This window comes from Gymnoscopelus braueri (genome assembly GCF_963280865.1).
Source record: "Gymnoscopelus braueri genome assembly, chromosome: 18".
NCBI classification, from domain to species: Eukaryota; Metazoa; Chordata; class Actinopteri; order Myctophiformes; family Myctophidae; genus Gymnoscopelus; species Gymnoscopelus braueri.
The window spans coordinates 17579583-17600520 of NC_137618.1; the positions used below are offsets into that span (position 1 = coordinate 17579583).

The following is a 20938-nucleotide window of genomic DNA, read 5'->3' on the forward strand; positions in this document are numbered from 1 at the left end:
GGGGAGAGATATGGGGGGGTGACACGCAGCAAAGGTCGTCGGGAACGGGAGTCGAACCCGCGACACGCTGTCAGGTTGGCATTGCAGCCTAGGGTGCCTGGACCGCCATGCTGCGGCCCAGGCCGGATATACATATTTTGCTGAAAAATGTATGATTCTTAGAATGCCAGAACTCCCACAATTTGTATACTTCATAGACAGACTATAATTCAAAATGTTCACCCATTCCTCCTTTCACTCAGAACCAAATTCTAAAGTGATAGTATTAAACAGTTTGGAGACATTAAAGGTATAGTCCCCTGGACTCCTTGGAACATGACAAATCTACCTGTAGAGGCAATGTCCACCCGACCTTGCCAGTGGTTGTGCATTATCATGGTGCTATAACAGCGCATTTCACCTTTAAGAATCAAAATGTATTTTCCCCTGTAATTTTCCTAAGTATTCAGGCCACACCCAGACTAGATTTTCTGCCATTTTTCTTTTTTTTTAACGTCTTTTTCTTTTAAACTCTTCCTACAGCAGTTAATCCGTCCTGTGATATTTGTACACTGTTGAAGGGCCTTTATGTGAAAAATGTGTAAAGAAAATCTTCACAGAACAATAACAAAAAATACACATGTCCAACCTATTGCTGTTATCTTATCTTCTAACTGATCCAAGTCTGGTACGATATAGGGGAATACGTGTCATGTTCAATAATATCCACCTCAGCAGTTTGGGGTAGGTATGTGAACATTTCAGAAAGAGGCCCCTGTAATCCCCTCTCAGGTTTTTTACTCAGTGGTTGGCACAAAGCATTTCATAACCAACCGTCTAGTTGGAGAGGTCTGACTTAGATCAGATTACTTCCAACAGCTGAAATCAGAGAGCAGGGAGTGTGAGGCTGTAAGACATGAGCCACTAAACAGCTGAAGGGCCAGCGTTGCCCACGTTCAGCCCAGGTCTCACCAACACAAAACAGTCTCACACTTTTTTTCCCCTCCTTCCTGTTGATCTCTGCTAGCCTGTGAGGATGTGAGGGAGTGAGGGAGGGAGTGAGTGAGGGAAGGCATACATATGCAAACGATTGTAAAAAATAAACAGATTTGTTCAAGTTCAAGTTCTAACGAAATATCCCATGTGGGTGCATCAGCAAGATTCTGCTGACAATGTACAAGTTTGACTAAATGCACTGGCGCCCATGACAGCCACGTCTAACCTTTATTTGGAAAATCACATTGAATAGGCCCCACAGTCCCAGTTGGCAGAATAAAATGCTATATATATATGCCAGTGCTCTTCCTTGGTCCCTAATGTTTTGTCTATTAGCACCAGCTGTACCAATTCCACCACCGTTGTGAAACCTGTCAAACCTGCACCATCAATTGAACTCCCTCCAACCAGAGGTCATGGAAACCTAACCCTCATTTCACAGACAACTCTTGGATTGAAATACACAATATTTATTGAGCATATAAATCTCTATTGATTGAGCATAAAACTAAACAGTTTTTGGCATCAAGGCTCTGTCTCGAATCACTCCCTGTAAGCATTAGAAACTATTTCTAATGAATAATCCTGCCAAAAGGATATTACAGGGAATGACCAGAGACCCCGCTAAGGGGATCCTATAAGAGCCCACAGGTAGAGCGATAGCAATTGCAGCAGCAGCAGCAGCAGCAGCAGCAAGAAAGCAGAGCAGCAAAGGTACATGGCACAGCAGCAACCAGAATGAGCATCAGAATGACCAGGTAAGCAAGGGTTACTTTGTCGTACTGTATGTCGGTATCCCACAATGAAATAGCCAATGTTCTTCTTCTAATACCCATCGGGGTCGCCACAGTGGATCATCCGTTTCCATCCGTGTCTGTTCTGTGCATCTTCCTCGGTCACTCCAGCCACCTTGCATGTCCTCTCTCACTGCATCCATAAACCTCCTCTTTGGCCTTCCTCTTCTCCTCTTGCCTGGCAGCTCCCATCTTTAGCATCCTTCTCCAAATGTACCCCTCATCCCTCCTCTGCACACGTCCAAACCATCTCAACCTCGCCTCACTTGTCTTATCCCCAAACCTTCTAACCTGAGCTGATCCTCTAATATTTCTGTTCTTGTTAATCCTGGTCACTCCTAATGAGAATCGCCTGCTGTGTCTTTGTCAGTGCCATCGTTTCCAAGCAGTACAGCAATGGCTGGTGAAGAAGAGAGTGCAGGCAGGATGGAATGTATGGAGGAAAGTGTCAGGAGTGATTTGTGACAGAAAGGTACCAGCAAGAGTGAGAGGGAAGATATATTAGACAGTAGTCCCATGCACCTCATAATGCTTTGCAGATACAACTCATGGTGAGCTTGCAGATCTATTTTCGGCGCGTGACACTGTCTACAGCGGCGCATAAATTAGGCTTTAACCTTTAATTTAGCCCACCCCAGAGTGGTGTAAAGAGAGAGTGGTGACAATCACTCATGTAGACATCAAGAAGGGTTTATTTGTCACCACTTTACTCATACAGGTACAAGCAGCAAAATGGAGGCATGTTGATGACTGAATCAGTTCCTGGAAGTCCTCTGGTGGACCATTTGAATGGATTACAGAGAGACAGAACTGTGATTATTGGTTATTAGTAGTCAATAAATGCACCGATTTACAGCACACCGACATGGGTTTGTAGTTACATCAAATATTTTTTTAATATGCTAATAGTTGAGTGTGAAGCACCAATGTTGTTACCTACATTGTAAAAAGAAATTGAGGGAGACCACTGTATGGAGAATAATTTAAATGCCTTCAAATGTCTATTTTTTTTACAACTTTTGTTTAGGCAAATGAACACACAAATGACTACTCTGCAACGCGTTTTGAGTGTAAAACTCTTCGTCATATGTCAACCTGCATTGTTGACATATTTTAAGCCAACATCGTCTTTGTTACCTTGCTAAAGAGTGTATGCTGTTGTTATTATTGACGTCTTACAGCACCACACAAACGTCTGTTCTGCTGGAACTCTCTGCTGGAACTCTATTGCACTGCTAGTGGGCCTACTGCTAACTTCCGGTAACTACTATTTCCATAGTAACTCGAGCTCCACCAATCAGAGACGTCGCTGCTACACATTGTGGGTATAGCTGAGAAGGAATATGTAAAAAATCATAAAGATTGTGCACTTACTCACTAGTTTTTGATTTTTGGCATGGTGTTAGGTATGTGTATAAGGCTTTCAAAAAACATCGCAAACGAGTTGGGCTAACTTCTGGAAAAGGCATCAGTTTCAAGATGGCGTCTGCGATGGCTGCTGGGAGCTTAAAATCATTACTCAACCTAGAAAGGTGTTTTGTTGTGTCTAACCCTAGGTTTCAGGGCTCAAGGAATGTGACTGAATCAGTCAAATTACAATTAGTTTGTCATGTACTGCCAAATCCACAATCCTTGATGATTTGAGACATATTCCCTCCCAGCATATTCCCTCCCAGTCAGACATCACCTGGTACGTCATCTTGAATTTGGCAATAAATTAAATTGCCAACTTCTTGTAGGCGTCACATCAACAATATATTGTCAATATTTGTCAATTTCTTTTTTTAAATAACTGATCTACAAGGTCGTCTGTTTTCAAATAGCAAAAAAACGTTAACCCCCCGGTGCGTTAAAGTGTTTTTAAACTGTTCCTCATTTTGCTGGAGACCCCCAGAAACCCATCAAGGACCTCTAGGAGTCGCCAGACCACAAGTACTGTAGTGTACATCTTGGTAGTAGCAAGAGACAGTAAAAGCAAGTAAAAAAAGAACAGACATTGTCAGTAATCCCCCCCCAAAAAACAGAACCAGTGCAGGTCTTAAGCTCTCATAATACCTCATATTATGAGGTGAGCCTCAGAGACATACAGAAAAATAATAAATACAATACGTAATATATACAATTTGTACTAAACAACTAAAATAGCAAAAAATTAATACTAGTTTTATATACTGTTAATGGAATACTTTCATTACCGTAAGCAATTAAATCCTTCTTTTTGTTGTAACTTTTGGGTCAGTTTATTTATTTATTTAATAACTACAATGCAAATTTTTGCCTACTAAACAACTAAAATAGCAAACAACTAATACTAGCTTTTATATACTGTTAATGGAATACTTTCCTTACCGTAAGCAATGAAATCCTTCGTTTTGATGTTACTTTTGGGTCAGTTTATTTATTTATTAAGTAGCCGTGTAATCTAACTTTCCAGGAGTTAGATTTTTGTATGCTATTTATCATGCCCAATAGTAACAGAATCTATTGAAAAATAAATGTTGTCTATCATTTGGGGTTTCAACCATACCTACTGTATACTGTACCTATCCAATATTGGAATTATTGCAAAACGACCACTAGAGGGGGGGGGGGGTCAAATGGGTGATTAATGTTTTAAATACTGTTAATCTTGGTTGTGCTGAGGGAGGGGGGATGAGTCTGACTCAATGTCCTCCCCTCCACAACCACCTCCAGATTGTCCATTAAAATTGGTCCAGTTTAACTCCAATCACAGAGCCTTCCTCATCAGCTTGTTGAGTTTTTTGGCATGCCTTGTGTTATGTTACTGTTGTTTTGACTAGAAAATATATCCACAGACACCCCTCCCAACTGTCCCTATCACCTTTGAGTGATGTAATCTTGACCACAATGTTAAAATTTCGATAGCAGATTATTCAGGTTCATTGTTTACCTGCCTGGCATCCTATAGATCAATGTACAGATTATTATTTTGATAGTATTGTTTATTGCCTAAAAGGATCTGTGTGTCATGCTATACGACCTAGGTCTCCCTGCTGAACAGGGGCCTGACCAACCTGTAGGATTCGCTAGTGCAACAACAGAGATCATCGCCCGGCCAAGCCAGAAGCACCACAGAGAATTCAGTGGTGGATGGCAGGAACCTCTTCCCAGCGCAACTCAGACCCCCAAGGTTGCAATTTGAGAAAATGGAATTTATGATGTGATATGTGATTACTCTCCTCAGGTAAATGTAGGAAAAACAAAAACACATGACTTTGCATTTGTTGGAAGCACCATGTTACAGTTGATCCACCTTTGACAAATCTAGTCTATCCAGCACGACACTTTTAGCCTATTCATAAGTGTTATCAACGTCCGGTTTACTCATGTCAGTACTGAAGATCATGGCTCTTCTGAATAAAAAAAACAGAGGGGATTAGTTGAGGATGGTTTTAAAGATGTTTAGACCAGAAGCCTGCTCTTCTCCTTAGCTTTTTATTGCAAGGTCTCAAGTAAGCTAAGCAGGCTGCCCTGGGCCGGTCATCTAAACCTATCTTTAGCCCATGCTAGCAAGTGAATGGAAGCGCCCGACTTATCTCCACTGCTGTCATCGAGGCTGCCAGTATTTTTAGGGGACAGCAGCAGCTGCAAAAGCATTTAACGGTCTTCCATGAACAATGACACTTGGGGTGTCTGAGGGACTGAGCGCCACAGAGTTTGGGGAACCACTGTAAAGTTGTTGAACGAGGAAGCTGGAAGCTGAAAGTGTTTTTTTTCCTTCCTGTTCCCAGTTGACTGATCCGACTGTATCAAGATGTATGGACAAAGCACTCAGGACCTTTGAGGAGAGTGTTTGGTTGATGTCTGAAAGTGACTTGGGACATTACTCAGCTTTTTGGAGACGGTGACTTTGCCTCCTTAGCTCGAGGGGAGATTGCGTGTGCGGAATGTATGTTGACGATGGTTCCTGGGTACTGAAGCGAGGTAGGTCATGTGAGGGGTATGCTGCACAGCTTCACAGGGGTCAGGGGTCATTCCAATTAAACCAGATGAGTAAACACAGGGGTTAATCTCCTTGCTTTAAACCTCCAGGGGGAATATTCAAGCCACTTTCAACACATTGTCCAAAACAATTTAATAAAATGTGTGGCCATGTGAGAAATGATTTTCGCCACTGTGTCCAAATGTTTTCTTAACACTAAAATATGACTGATATCTTATAACCAACTGGTGAGTGACAAATGACTGTTTGAGTTCATTTTATTGCTATAAAGCCAACCCAATGCAATTTGTTTCAGTAACAATGAACATTGCTCTGAAATTTACAGTAAAACCCATAACAAACTTTAGGGCAACAGTGAACATACTCTTATAGACAATCTAACGTGAATGTTTAATTCTGTATGAAACACAATAGATAGCAAAGGGCTTTACTGAAAAACACAAAATAAAATACAAAAATATTATGATTGTAAATGTATAACAGGTTCATTTAATTTCAAAGTGGTCCTTACTTTCATCTACATTGCACAGCACAGTGGGAGGCAATTTGAAAATAGGAATGGAAAAATCTCAAGCTTTTGTATGTGTTGGCATATAGCTCATCAAAGGAGCTTGATTCTTTAAGGGTGTAATGGGTGTCATTTATTTGAACAGTTTATTAACGAAACTGCAGTTCATCATTCTGTGATATAAATTAATATATCAGCAAGATAGGAAGACAAACAAGGGGGTGTTTGTAACTAAAACAAGGATCCCAAAGCCATTGCGGATGATGGACAAGATAGATTGAAAAACACATTCAACCCTTTTTATATTCCTTGAGACCACTTCTCATCCGAGGGGACAGAATTTCATCACTGCATGTGAGCTGTCCCAAAATACATAAACTAGCCTGATGGATGACTTCTGGCGTGGCGGCAACACTGCTGGAGCCAAATATGAGAAGCGAAACCATAAAATAATGTGGACCAAATCACGAGGAGCTGTCTTAGCAAAATGCTAATAGAATTACAACGCAAATGCAAAATAGAGCATAGTGCTGGGAACTTTGAATAGGGATGACTGCTCCAACTGCTCTTTATTTGGGATCAGAACCAACAGGAGAAAACCAATTTTAACGCTGACATTTTAAGAATAGGAATGCTATACCAGGGCTGCCAACAAAGGGTGTGAGGGAGGCGTAGCATATTTTGACTGCAAGGTCTCTTGGGTGGGCATGCTGTTAGTTCTGGTCTGTGTGTTTGTGTGAGCACGCGGGTTTCAGGGCGTTCTTTGTGATACCTGACACACACACACACACACACACACACTCCCTCGCAGGTCTCTATTTAGGGCAAACTATATTAAGCTCTTTCCCATTGAAATACAGCACCAGCTGTGTTGGCTATGGGTTGTGTGGCTGCTGTTGCAATAGGACCATGCCACTCCACAGCTAGCCTATGTGGCTCTCTTGCACGCAGGCTGCACTGCTAATTCAATTACAAGCAATAATCATACCGTGTCCATTGGCACTCAAAAACATGTGGCCATAGTGGGTGGTAGGGGAGGTGTTTTAGATATACACTACTATATATTAGGTATTAGATAATATGTACTTTTTAAAGTATTTTTTTCAGCTTTTTTTCTTCAGTTAGGAGAGTGTAGGGAAACAGGAAGTTTGATTCGAAGTCTGGTCCACACGACTCACAAGGAGCATGTGGTCTGTGCAGGCATAGAGAACAGATCTCTTTTTAATTAGTTTGGCCACAGAGCTATCAAGCACTCCAACTTACATAATAGAAGGAATAATTATCTTCATAATTTATCATCTGTGTTGTACGCAAGGGATAATCAATGGGGAGCGGGACATTATTGAGAAATAAACCCGAAAGGGTGACTCTTAGACCCAGACGCGATAGCGAATAATGACCCGCTCCCCATTGATTATCCCGCTTATTACTTAATAAATAAATAAACTCACCCAAAAGTACCAACAAAACGAAGGATTTCATTGCTTACAGTAATGAAAGTATTCCATTAATTTATGCCAGGTGCGTCCAGTGCAACGCGTTGCCTCAGAAAACAACGGGAAGTGTTGATAAAATTAAATACATTTCATACAGTTACTGCATTGTCTATTTCTCACCTCAAATGTTTTCAAAAACATTTTTGAGGGCAATGCTTAGCTGTAAATGACATTGTGTGTTTGTTTACATGGCTGCCATGTTGGATAGGGCACAAAATCAAGCAACGCAAATGATATGAGCCGTGTAATAAACAGTTATTTCAGTTATTTCACATGCAATACAAAGCTTTGACTAAATTATGTCCACTTTTAATACATAACCATTTATCTATTATTTCCTTTGTTTAGGACGTTGCACAGAACAGAAGTTTGACGGTCTTGTCCCAGTGTGTGAGAGTGACTGACTCTGCTCCTCCTGGCCTGCCTAAGGGTGAGGTGAGGCTGGCAAAGAAGCAGAGATGGATGTGTTCGGCGGGGCGCCACGTTTCCTGGCCTATCCACGGACCGTGGTGGTGCAGAGCAGCACCGACGCGGTCCTCAAGTGTCAAATCGGTGGAGATCCGAGGCCTACCGTTATATGGGAGCGGAACAATGAAAAGATTGATCCCCAGGGACGGTATAGAGTCTTTGAGGACGGAAATGTTTACAATCTCATAATTTCATCTGTGACAACGGAGGACAGTGGCCAGTACATATGCAAAGCCAAGAACAGTATTGGGGAAACCTACGCAGCAGCCACGTTGAAGGTGGAAGGTGAGGCGCAGGAGTTGGAACTACGAGAGGAGAATAAGCCCCGGTTCCTCATCAAGCCCCTCTCTACTCGTGTTGGCCGTGGGGAAGACGCCGTCTTCTCGTGTAAGCTGTGGGGAAACCCTCGGCCCGAGGTTGTCTGGGAAAAGGATGGTAGGAAACTTAATGACATTTTCGAGAGCACACATTTCAGTGTAAGCTACCAGGACGGCGGATGGTTCCAGCTCAAGATCTTCAAGACCCGCGCACCCGACGGTGGGGTGTACACGTGCAAAGCCAGGAATGAATTTGGGGAAGGGCTAGCAGGGGCCGTGTTGCTTGTAGACGCAGGCCCGGGACACGAGGATGAAGGGAACCGTAATGGTTACACAAACGGCCAATGGAAGGCCCACCAGGCCAAACAGAGGAGTGGCAGGCAGATGTTAAATCGCCTCAAAGAAGACACCGTGACCAAATCAACAAAAGTGAAGATGTTCGCGGTAACAGAGGGCAAGCACGCTAAATTCCGCTGCTTTGTGACTGGGAAACCCAAACCCGAAATCATTTGGAGGAAAGATGGCAGGCTGATTTTGTCTGGGAGGCGTTATTTGTTATACGAGGACAGGGAAGGCTACTTCACACTAAAAGTACTGTACTGTAAACAGAAAGACAATGGAGTGTATGTGTGTGCTGCATCCAATACTGCGGGACAAACCCTCAGTGCTGTACACCTCTCTGTGAAGGGTAAGTGCACACAGTCTTCTCTGGCATTAGGACCTAGTGGATTAAAAAAAAATGCTTGAACGTAAAAAGATATACAATACTAAGGTTGCAGTACACTCCAGAGGAGCTATACAAGACAATTGAAACTGACCTTATTCACACAGTGGCCATTTTTAGAGCAAAATGGCTGTAGTGTGATTATGGTTAAACAGTGGAGGCACACGTACGGGAGAGCACCAATTTCAATGGATCTTTCAGTGAGGCTTAGTCTATCTCATGACAGGAAATTCAGTTGAGATTCAGATTTGTTATCACATGGTTTCTCATGGTTGCAATGCAAAGTGAAAACACTGTTTTACGAGCTTAGCTTCATACACTGCAACACATATTAATTGAAAATGTTTAAGATAACTTAAGGCAATAAAATAAACATAACATCCTTTTTTTCCACTGTGATCCAGCCATAATACTAGGTTTGGACCTATTCTTGTTTCAGCAACGTATCCGCCAAGTCAACCATAGTCATACAATATTGGATGTCATTGCATACAAATGCCAAATCAAATAATTTGTAAAGACAAAAATCGTTTTACACCATCAGTCAATAGCATTAGTTAAAAAAGGGCATGCTAACAAGCCAATTAGATGCAAGTGTAATCAGCAACCATCTGCTAAGTCAAAAGCAATCCAATCCCCAGTCCACAGGATGATTAACATCTTAATTATCTGAAATTTGACCTCAGATATATCCAACTATCTGGCTATGCCAAGTTGTTCAGCTTGAGGTGCATTGCTGTGGCCGTACCAATGTCTGTGAAGTCACTTAACTTGTGAAAGGTCTAGGGGCATCCATGTGATCGAAGTCTCTGGGGATGGGATCAGATTTCTAACATGGCCCAGGGAAAAGTCCAAATCCATTTCCCTGATAGCAAGTATTGTATCAGTCAGACATACAGGAAATCAACACAGTACAGTAGATATATGGAGGACATGGACCACATTAAAAAAAACTATCTGTTGGTTCATCTCATTTTTTTTTGCTAACATAAGGACATAGCCAAGTAGTGGACAAAGTACTCAACCCCAGTACTTGAGTCAAAATATAGTGAAAGTTGCTCAGTCATATTTGTGCAGTATAAAGTACTGGATCACTATTCAAAAGTACAAATTATTCAAAAATAAATAAATATCAATGCATAGCTGTATTGAAATTTAGACATTTTCCAAAGAAATTCAAAAACTTCAGACATTTTACGTTGTGAGCTTTTAGATCTGCTAGGGCTTAATTGGTTAATTAATTTGTAAGTATTTTGTAAGTTTGGGTCTCAGGGGTCCAATCCTAGAAATGAAGTAGAGTCAAAATGTAGTGGAGTGAAAAAAGTGATACACTTCCAAAAATAAATACATTCTCAAGTAAAGTACAAATACTCAAATAACGTAGGACTTAAGTACATTACTCAAGTAAATGAACGTAGTTTCTGTCAAACACTGCTCACACAAGTTACTAAATGCAGTAAGGGTTCATTTGTTTACAACTGTCTGCTGCTGTCTGGAGGTATCACTTACAAATAGTTTATTTCCTATAGCTAACACACCGCTGTGTGAATGAGGCTATAATGATCTTTCCATAGCCTAGCTAAAAGAACTTGTCTCATAAGCTGCAAATTGAAAATCGTGTTGCTTTATTGGTATTATTACCAAATGCAGTAGATTAAAGGGGTATTTCACTTAACTATAAAACACTTCTTGGTCAATTTCATGTCTACTCAGACTGTCATTTTTCAATGTTTTCATTTTTGTTTATTTAGTTATTTCATTTTCTTTCAACATTAGGATGAAAAAAAGTGAAAATAAAAAATGACAGTCCCCTCATGCATCAGGACAGTTTGGGGTTAAGTTTGGGGTTAAGTGTCTTGCTCAGTGACACTTCAACATGTAGAGATGGGCGGCCTGGGAGTTGAACCGGTGACCTTCTGATTACCAGACAGCCTTCCTACCCACTCAGCTACGGTCGGCCCAAAATATACCAGCTATTTGCAATTACCAATCAATCGACAGCGAATGAATTCTGACAAGGAAAAGTTATTGAAAATGCAAAACAATAATGGTAAAATGTCATGCTAAATGATTCCAATGTATACTACAGTATGTTCACACAGTGAAATCCTCACTGTTAATTTAGTCATTGTAACGCAGAGAGACGCTGATTTTGATATCCACCTTTCTGGTCATAAATCTTTATGGCCGTTGGGGATACTTGGGGCCCTATTTTCGCCGGTGCCTTACCCATTATCCCTAAACTTCTTTGCAATTTTTTACTATTTTTAAAAACATTTTCAAATTGTTCAAATAGCCAATCTACAAGCTTACAACGTGTCGATGTAGATCGGCTAGTTGAACTATTTGAAAATGTTTTTAAAAATAGTAAAAAGAAATGGCAAAGAAGTTTAGGGATAATGCGTAAGGCACTGGCAAAAATAGGTACCGGTTTGTATTATCCCCGTTTCTGGTCAGACTGAATTAAATACATTCAACAGCTTTTGGGAAATGCACTGTAGACTGTCATATTTTTATTTGATGTGATCACAATTTAACAATGGAAATAAGGAATTTTCAAAAACAAGCATTAACAATCACAATACATTGTGAGCTTGTAGATATGATATTCTTTGCTTTTTGTTGTTTGTGACTAGGTATCCTACATAGGGCTTAAGGGTTTAATCAATTAAATATATAATATACTTAGCTGACTGGGGTCCTCCAGGGGTCTATACTTGGTCCCCTTCTTTTTTCCCTCTCTACAGATCCACAAGCTCATGACATGTTGTGAGCTTGTAGTTTTGCTATTTTCGCTGAATGTTTGCCCCAGAATGCTAGGGTTCATATGGTTAAGAAAATACAAATCGAACCTTGACCATACTATTATGTACCATCCTTGCCAGAGCCACCGGTGCGGTTCAAGCAGCCGCTCATTGATCTGGAGGTTTGGGAGCGGGACTTGGCTGTTCTGGAGTGTGAGGTTCCAGAGGACTCAGTCCCCATCACATGGTATCTGGAGGACAGACGTCTCCAGCCCGGGGCCAAATATGGAATGGAAGAGTGGGGAACAAAGCGACGGCTGACTATTCGCGACATTGGCGTGGATGATGATGGGATTTACCTCTGTGAGATGCCCGATGGGGGTAGAAGCATTGCAGAGGTGGCTGTGAAAGGTAACTCACAATTTAGAATCCGTATTGCTTTCTTGGCTATGCATCAAAGAAATGGATTTCATCTTGGCGGTATTCTTTGAGACTAGAGCCCAACCGATATATCGGTCATCATTTGACTTTTTTTATGACATTGGTATTGGCAATTTTCCCGATTTTAACCACTTTCAACCTGTTGTCCATATTTTGGCCATGTCATTATAGGCAAAGAAATCTAAAAAGTTTTTAAGAAATGTCAAAAAATACCTGATCTACAAGCGCGTAGATTGGCTATTTTTGAAATTGTTTGAATTTTTTTTGATAAATTTTTCTCTTCTAAAATTGTCTAAAATGTAAACTTTAATCAAATCTCAAATTGATTCGTTTTTTGACAAAATATCGGTCAAAGTGTTGGGACTCACCATTTCTGGCTTCAGTCAGGCTCTATTTAAGACGCACATACTGTTAGGTATTTGGGGAAGTGGGAAAATCCACTGTGGTCTTGGATCTGCAAGACAATTTTGACACAGGTGTCAGCATTGCATTTGTGAGATGAATCATATAGCCTACAGAAATATCTTTTTTTTTCTATCGTAAAACTGTCGTTACATATTGTAGTGCATGGACCTGCAACAACCACCATCTTATAAAAAATATTTGTTTTAAGATCTCGAGCCAATGAAAGGCTATTGTCTGAAACGCCAACACACTCACGTGACGTTGATACCCTTCCCATTCGCACATACTAGGGCATGATGTCACTGTAGCTAAAAGTAGGGATGCAGCGATATGGAAATTCTTGGCCGATACCGATGTTTAAAATAACAATTTAGCCGATAGCCAATACTGATACCGATATTTGTTTATTACAGCTGTGCTGAACTGAAAGTGACTAGCCTGATTATCAGACTAAAGCTGCGTGGAGCTTCAGTCTGAAATTGGCTGCACTGTAGTCGATTACTTGGGGGAGGGGATTAGCATTTCCCTAAACCAATCACAAGAGATCCAAGGATCCGCCTACATGTGACGTAATCGCAGGCTAGTGTCGCACAGCTTGAGAACGCCCCGTGGCACTGATTGGCTTGTCGTTAGACCCACCCCCACCTCCGACTCTGATTTGACAGGTATTTCTTCTACCGTGAAAAGCCATAGGCTCACATTATGACACCAGACCAAGAGGAGCGGGGGGTCTATGGTCTGGAACCAGGCTAGAAGGTGACTGGAGTTAGTTAAAAAAATACAACCTTCTTTTTTTCCCTTCTTTTTGGGCCGATACCGATATTGACCGATAACGGCAAATATCGTCCGATAGCGATATGTGGCCAATATATCGGTGCATCCCTAGCTAAAAGAATAGATGAACAGATCAATTGATCACTTACGTTATTAACTTAATTGTCAAATTATATAGTAGCACAGCTAGTACACTCCGACTACCGGTCTTGTTGAACCAGATGGGTCGGGAGTGGTGGTGAAGGTGGTCTTGGTGGTGGGAGGGTCTCAAAACTGTGACATCATCTGTACAGAATGTATAATGACTGAGTGGCAGAGGGTTATGCAACATGGCCACAGGTGTTTGTTGTGACTGACATGGCGTGGAGGAGGGCCAGCAGCAACAGGTGACAGCATTGCACCATAACCCACGGCCTGAAGGTCATCAACATTTAAATGACAGCAATATGCAGACGATAGTATCACAGGTACACAAGCAACACAGAGTTGCTATGGGGTTTTTCCACTGCATGGTCCCAGCCAGAGGTGTAAAGTAACTAAGTACACGTACTTAAGTACTGTACTTAAGTACAATGTTGAGGTATTTGTACTTTACTTGAGTATTTCCAATTCTCTGTACTTCTACTCCACTACATCTCAGAGGCAAATATTGTACTTTTACTCCACTACAATTATTTGAAAGCTTTAGTTACTAGTTACTTTGCAGATATACATGATTATTTCATAAAACACACATTAACCACTTTAGCCCTATTTTATACCTAGGGCTATTTGAAAATAGCAGATCTACAAGCTCACAACGCGTCGCTTTGCGACGCGTTGTGAGCTTGTAGATCGGCTATTTTCAAACATTTTAGTACTTTTACTTTTGTACTTTAAGTACATTTTGATACCAATACTTTTGTACTTTTACTCAAGTAAATTCCGGACTTTCACTTGTAACAGAGTACTTCTACATTGCAGTATTGGTACTTTTACTTAAGTAAAACATTTGAGTACTTTTTCCACCACTGGTCCCAGCTCAATTTGACTCCACTCAACTCACTTTACTTGGTTTTCCACTGCAGATAGGACCCTCTCTCCTCTATACAGTATACACATAGAACCCTACATTGGCCGTTGCTGTTCATTGGAGCGATGCGTCAATGCGGCTGGCCTCCTAATGCGTGTATGCGCCATGTATGCATGTCTGTCTATTGAAGCAGGAGGTCTCTCCACAATTTAAATCATCATAACTTGCTAAATTCTCAACCGATGTTCACAGGATTTGGTTTGTTACAAATGTCGGTCATGTAGTTATGTTATTATGAGATGGGATATTTTGTTTTATAAAAAATGTGGCTTTTCATACCAAAACATCTTATAGATCGTAGAACAGAAAAAGTTTTTGTCTCAGGTAGAACTCTGGCACATTTCTTGCTTTGGAGTTTAATTTCTATAATTTAAATTAAAATTTCAAGGTGAAGGACCCACAGTTTAATATGAATTAGTCCACACATACTTGTTAAAGTTTGTTAACAAGTATTTGGGAGATTCCAATGAGGGAGTTGCGATGCCTTATTTTGGCTATTTTTGCAAGATTTTGAAACATTTAAAAGATCATTTATATTATTGTCACAATACGACATTATCGTCACAATAATCGATGTCGAGGTATTTCGTCTTCAGCTCAGCTCTTGTCACTGGCAGGCGTGTGCATGAAACGAGCATGAACGCGTTTAAAGGGTGTGACCGCTTATTGCTCTGCCAGTCGGATTGCCCGCGCCTACCTACCTGAACGTTTGCCTCACACTTAAAATGAATTTCTAGACGTGTCAGTTGCTGCCCGTGTGAAAAGACCTTAAGGGCACGCTCCCACCGCACTTTTATTTTACCTCTGGGGCGGAATCTGCCAATGCTTTGTCAATGCAAATGCGTGGATTCATGGTAATGCGTGGAAAAAATTACTTGAATTCCTCGAACTTGAAATACTTTTATTTTTTTTGCATTCCTGAGCCAATAATCCAATATTTTACTAATTGAAGTTAATAGAAGACTAATCTTAACAAAACTATATTCAAAACATTTTATTTAAACCTGGATCATCAGTAGGCTCATCAGTGATTACACTGTGAGAGTTGTTATTTGAGAGTTTATATATATTCTTTTTTTTTTTTACAAATCTCTTTATTATTTTTTCAGACAGTAAAGACAGGGTCATCATGTCATATATATATTCTTTTAAATAGTTTTGCATTGGTCTCCTACAGCGACGGACGCCGAGTACATTGAATTATTGGCTCATGAATTTGACAAAAACTAAAACATTTCCATGAATTCAAGGCTTCATGGGGTGAGTAATTGATAGGGTGAAGTATTCCTTTAAAGCAGCACTATGTAGTTTGGGGTATCAGTGGCCACTTTGGACACAAATAACATGGCAATGTCTTTGACTTCATTACCCAAGAGTCTCTGCAAGCATGTCTGGCGAGGACGTGCTGTGATTGGCGCTTTGACTGGCAGTTCTGCCTTGGTGCCTTGGCAAATGCCAGGATGAAACTGATCGTCTCCCCTATAGTAATCTCTCAAGAACAGATTCTGCTCTGCGTTTGAATCTGTCGGGGGGGTTCGTCATATCGCGTACGCACTGGCCTACAAGTGAGCGTGCCTTCAGATCAGGATGCAGGCAGCGCTTTACCCAATCAGATGTAGTGGCCGGGATTTACGTGTCCACCGATCCTTCCCCACTCGAAACAAACCGAAACTCATTTAACAATAGCGTCCTCGGAGCAGACAAAACCACGGAAAGATATTCACATTTTAACTTGCTCTTTCATCATAGAAACAAGTGGGTGCCATATTATGCCATATTATAACCAAAACGATCCATGTTCTCTGGGAGAAGTGGTGTTAGTGTTCCGTGTAGAAATATTGTTACTGGGAATGAAAACATAGTCGCACCACCGGAAGTGATGCGCTGAAGGCAGACCAAAACCCCGGTTTCCTTGCGCACGGGTGCTACGTCAACTTCCTCCCAGAGCCAACTGAGATAGTAAAAAACAGCAGAGGGCGCTGTTTTTCCTTTTCATTTGGCGATGGGTTCCCAGATTGCCCCTATAATAATACAGTCACGCCCCTAGCAGGGACCCCCCTGAGTCTATACATTTATGGATGGATGATTGTTATTGCTTAAACATGTAACTTTATAATTTTGTGGGACATAATATGCTATATAGTTAAAAAGTTACATAGTGCTGCTTTAAGCCTCCTCTTAAATGTCTTTTTCTCATGGCTGCTGAACAGGCACGATTATGCGGAAGCTTCCGCGGAAAGTGGACGTGTTGGAGGGGGAGAACGCTGCTTTCTGTGTTGAGGTGGAAGAGGAGGAGATGGACATTCACTGGTACAAAGATGGGGTGGAGCTGCGTGAAACACACCAGACTATCCTGAAGTCTTTTGGCAGAACTCACATCCTGGTTTTTGTCAACACGATGCCTCCAGACGCTGGCCTGGTCACGTTCTTTGTGGGCAGATCCAAGACTTCATCTCAGCTTAGGGTGAAAGGTACAGTATGGTGTACTGTATTTGGTCAAAGGCAGCTTTGGTCTCTATCCATGTGAAAATTATGGCTTTATAACCACTTAAACCATATATACCTTGTTGACCTGGGTCTCCCAGGGTCTATCCTTGGCCCTCTCTACACCAAATCTCTTTGCCAAGAATAGATGATCTACAAGCTCACAATGCATCGCATTGCGAGCTTGTTGATCTGCTATTTTTGCTGAATGTTCGCACATTTTTGCAGAATGTTCATCTAAATTATTTTCACCAAAGGATAGGGTCCAATGTGATTAAGTGTTGCCCTGATCCATGCATAATTCTTGTTTTTGTTTTGCATGTGCAACAACTGACCATGTGCATTTGTTTCCTTTTGCTTCAGCGGCCAGGCATTGTCCACCCGCTTGCCCAGTGGGTGTACAGATCAACACAGAGCGTGCCAATGCCGTCCTTTTCTCCTGGGTTCCTGCTCCGGAGTCACGGAAGAACCCCCCATCTGGATATGTGATTGAAAGGCAGGAAGTCGGCACTGGCTCACAGGAGTGGCTCCAGTGCCTGACAACTGACTCCGCCACATCTGTGGAGATCCTCGGCGACAGTGTCCCATGCGAGGCTGATTATCGCTTTCGCATTTGCAGCGTGAACAAATATGGCAGAAGCAACAACGTAGAGTTCCCAAGAACAGTTCACCTAGGTAAGATACCGAAGGTCCAGTCTTTATTGTATTCATTCCAACTGCAGCGATTTCTGTATAAATCATAATATCGCCTTCCAAACCACATGTTGCACAAGTTGAATCAAACCGATAGTTGTAATGATGTGTGGCTGGTAGTTTTCAATCCTGGGTCAAACTGAATTTACAATTACTTCTTAGTGTTTTCTTTAAAGGTATACTGGGTAACTAGGTAAGATCGCAGATCTGTGTATGTACACACACACACACTGCCCCCTCCCCTCTCTGACAGGTATCAAAGTGATTGCGGTCTTCTCTTTTTTTTTACTTATCATTTTTTGATCCCACGATTTTATAACCCTTTTATCACCCGGTGCCAATTTTCTAAGTGATCCTGGGTGCTACACTCCCCCCACAGCCTAGGGAGCCCAAGGCCGAGCTCATGCCTTTTTGTGATTGCTGTCTTTGATGCATCCATTGATTAGAGAGAGCACTAACGAGCACAGAACAAATTTGACACTTTATGGCCCAATCAATCAACTCAGAGCACTATATATATATATATATATATATATATATATATATATATATATATATATATATATATATATATATATATATATATATATATATATATAAAACCTTTAAAGGCATATGTAACTTTGCCCTGTGTTTACATTAAGAATCTATGAATTAATGTTTTACCCATCATTTCCCTCTTTACCATCAGCCACTGGAGTAGTGTGGTGGTGGTGGTGTTTACCTGCAGAAAAACACTGCCCTCTCGCTGTATTTCGGTGTTTTCACTGTTTGTTTTTGTAGGCCAAAAACGCCCCCGTCTACCAAAATAAAACAGTGAAAACACCAGAAAACAACGAGAGGGCAGTGGGTTTCTGCAGGTAAACACCATCGCACTACTCCAGTGGCTGATAACTACTGGTATAGAGGGAAATGATTAGTAAACAAATGTATTTATTGTTCTGTTTTGAAAACACAGGGCAAAGTTACATACTATGCCTTTAACTTAGTTGGAGGCATCAAATGTGTGCATTTTACTGGCCCTGTAGTTGAACAATGTATCAAAGTCTACTTAGCTGAATTTCAAATGACTATGGTCAAAGCACACACTAACAATTATTTGCAAATGCTATTTCACTGAGATTTTGTTTACAAATATATTCAAAATCATCATATTCAACGAGAGTAATATGTAGCATCACATCTGAATCAAAGTGCTTTGACATCTCTTCAGTCCCAGTTGCCAGAATCCAAGCCCCTCTACAAGATGCCTTGGTGCCAGAGGGACAAGACGCTAGTTTTTCTATTGAGCTGTCAGCATCTGTGATTGGAACATGGTTCTTAAATGGCACTCAGCTTCAGGAGGACGATCGCTACTCCATGCGGCGGTCACGAACGCACCAATCTCTTCGCATTCGAGGGGTGCGAGAGACAGACAATGGAGCCGAGATTACATTCATCGCCTATGGTATCCGGGATTCTGCAGCACTGTACATTCAAGGTATATATTTCACTTTTTTCAAGTGTTCTGTAACAACTTGTGGTTGTTACCACTGTTGCATAAAATGCACAATATACAACAATGAGACAACTAAAACAAAAATCCTCTATTTTTTCTGCAGCTCCTCTCGTGAAATTTTCCTCTATGTCGGAAATGGATCGTAATAAATTTGTAGAAGTTGGGAACCCCATCGTCCTCTATTGTGAGATATCTGACCCTGCTGCTCCAGTCCACTGGTACAAGAATGGGGTGGAGCTACAAACAGTGGAGGGTCTTCATATCCAGTCAGAAGGCACCATGAGGAGAATTGTCATCCAGTCAGCAGAGTTCTCGCATTCAGGAGTGTATTGCTGCGATGCCATTGATGACGTCATCAGATTCAACGTGGAAGTTGAGGGTAAGTGGCAAGCGCTTCTTGTTATTCCCATCACACGTTTGACTGACAGTTCTGAACTTATGTCATGTTGCAATTTGAAATCGAATTAAAACAAACAGTACTGTAAGACATGAGCTGAAAAAGTATAATCAGTCCGTGCACAGGCATAATGAGCAGTCGTTATATCTAAATATCCATAGCCCCACCTGTAAGATTCTCAGCAATTCCGGACGCTGAGAGGAACAAGTCAGTCCAAGCAGGCTGCCCCTTGGTTCTACATTGTGAGATCTCAGACCCTTCTGCACAAGTGCACTGGTACAAGGATGGCTCAAAGCTGATCCCTCAGAGCGGGGTAGAAATTCAATCAGATGGCATGAGGAGGACATTGGTAGTCCAGTCTGCAGAATCCTTCCACTCTGGGTTATACAGCTGCAAGACAAAGGGGGACACCATCATGTTCACTGTGGATGTCAAAGGTGATTTAAAGTTTTGTTTTGAGCAGTTGACCACATTAACCCTGGCATGCCTATTTTGGGCATGTTGTTATAGGCAACAATTCTCAGAAATAGCCTAGTCCTATATAGTTAATTTATACACATCGTACACTGGTGTTGCACAGTGAAAATAACCGATGTACAAGCTCACAAAGCGTCGCGAAGTGACACATTGTGAGCTTGTAGATTGGTTATTTTCAGTGCATGACAGTGTTTGGTTTAAGTGGTTAAACATTCACTCTCAGCATTGCCACTAACTATGATGATATTGAGTGTTGTTGACCATTGCTTGTCCTCATAACTTGACAGTACAACTATTTTGTCACATTGTCATGTTAGCACATTTTCTAAAACAATTTGTGTTCTGCATTCAAGGAATTTAGCTTGACTATCAATCTTGAGGTTTGGCATGTATGGCTGATCATTTAAGATTTGAACATATCTATAGCTCCACCTGTGAAGTTCTCAGCAATCCCAGAAGATATGCGAGCCAAGTCCATCGAAGTGGGATGCCCCATTGTACTGCAGTGTGTGGTGTCGGAGCCTGAGGCTCAAGTTCGCTGGCACAAGGGTGGGATACTGCTTTTTTCAGACTTGGGATTAGAAATTGACTCGGAGGGCAACACAAGGACCTTGGTGGTTCAGTCAGCAGAGATGTCCCATTCTGGCGTGTACAGTTGCACCACAGAGGATGATACCATGGAATGGAAAGTGACCATCAAAGGTGAC

At 41.4% G+C, this 20938-nt stretch overlaps 1 protein-coding gene across 8 annotated transcripts in view; it reads left to right on the forward strand.

Moving 5' to 3' along the window:
- Nucleotides 1–5413: 5413 nt before the first annotated feature.
- Nucleotides 5414–20938, forward strand: part of obsl1b (obscurin like cytoskeletal adaptor 1b) — a 54422-nt gene continuing 38897 nt past the window's right edge. For all 8 annotated transcript variants that reach the window (XM_080413119.1, XM_080413120.1, XM_080413122.1 and 5 more), the window contains exons 1-9: nt 5414–5714; nt 8086–9210; nt 12132–12401; nt 16893–17153; nt 17530–17841; nt 19073–19339; nt 19461–19736; nt 19916–20191; nt 20658–20933. In XM_080413119.1, coding sequence (XP_080269245.1) covers nt 8196–9210; nt 12132–12401; nt 16893–17153; nt 17530–17841; nt 19073–19339; nt 19461–19736; nt 19916–20191; nt 20658–20933 — 2953 coding nt within the window. In that variant the 5' untranslated portion in view covers nt 5414–5714; nt 8086–8195. The remainder of the gene's footprint in view (nt 5715–8085; nt 9211–12131; nt 12402–16892; nt 17154–17529; nt 17842–19072; nt 19340–19460; nt 19737–19915; nt 20192–20657; nt 20934–20938) is intronic.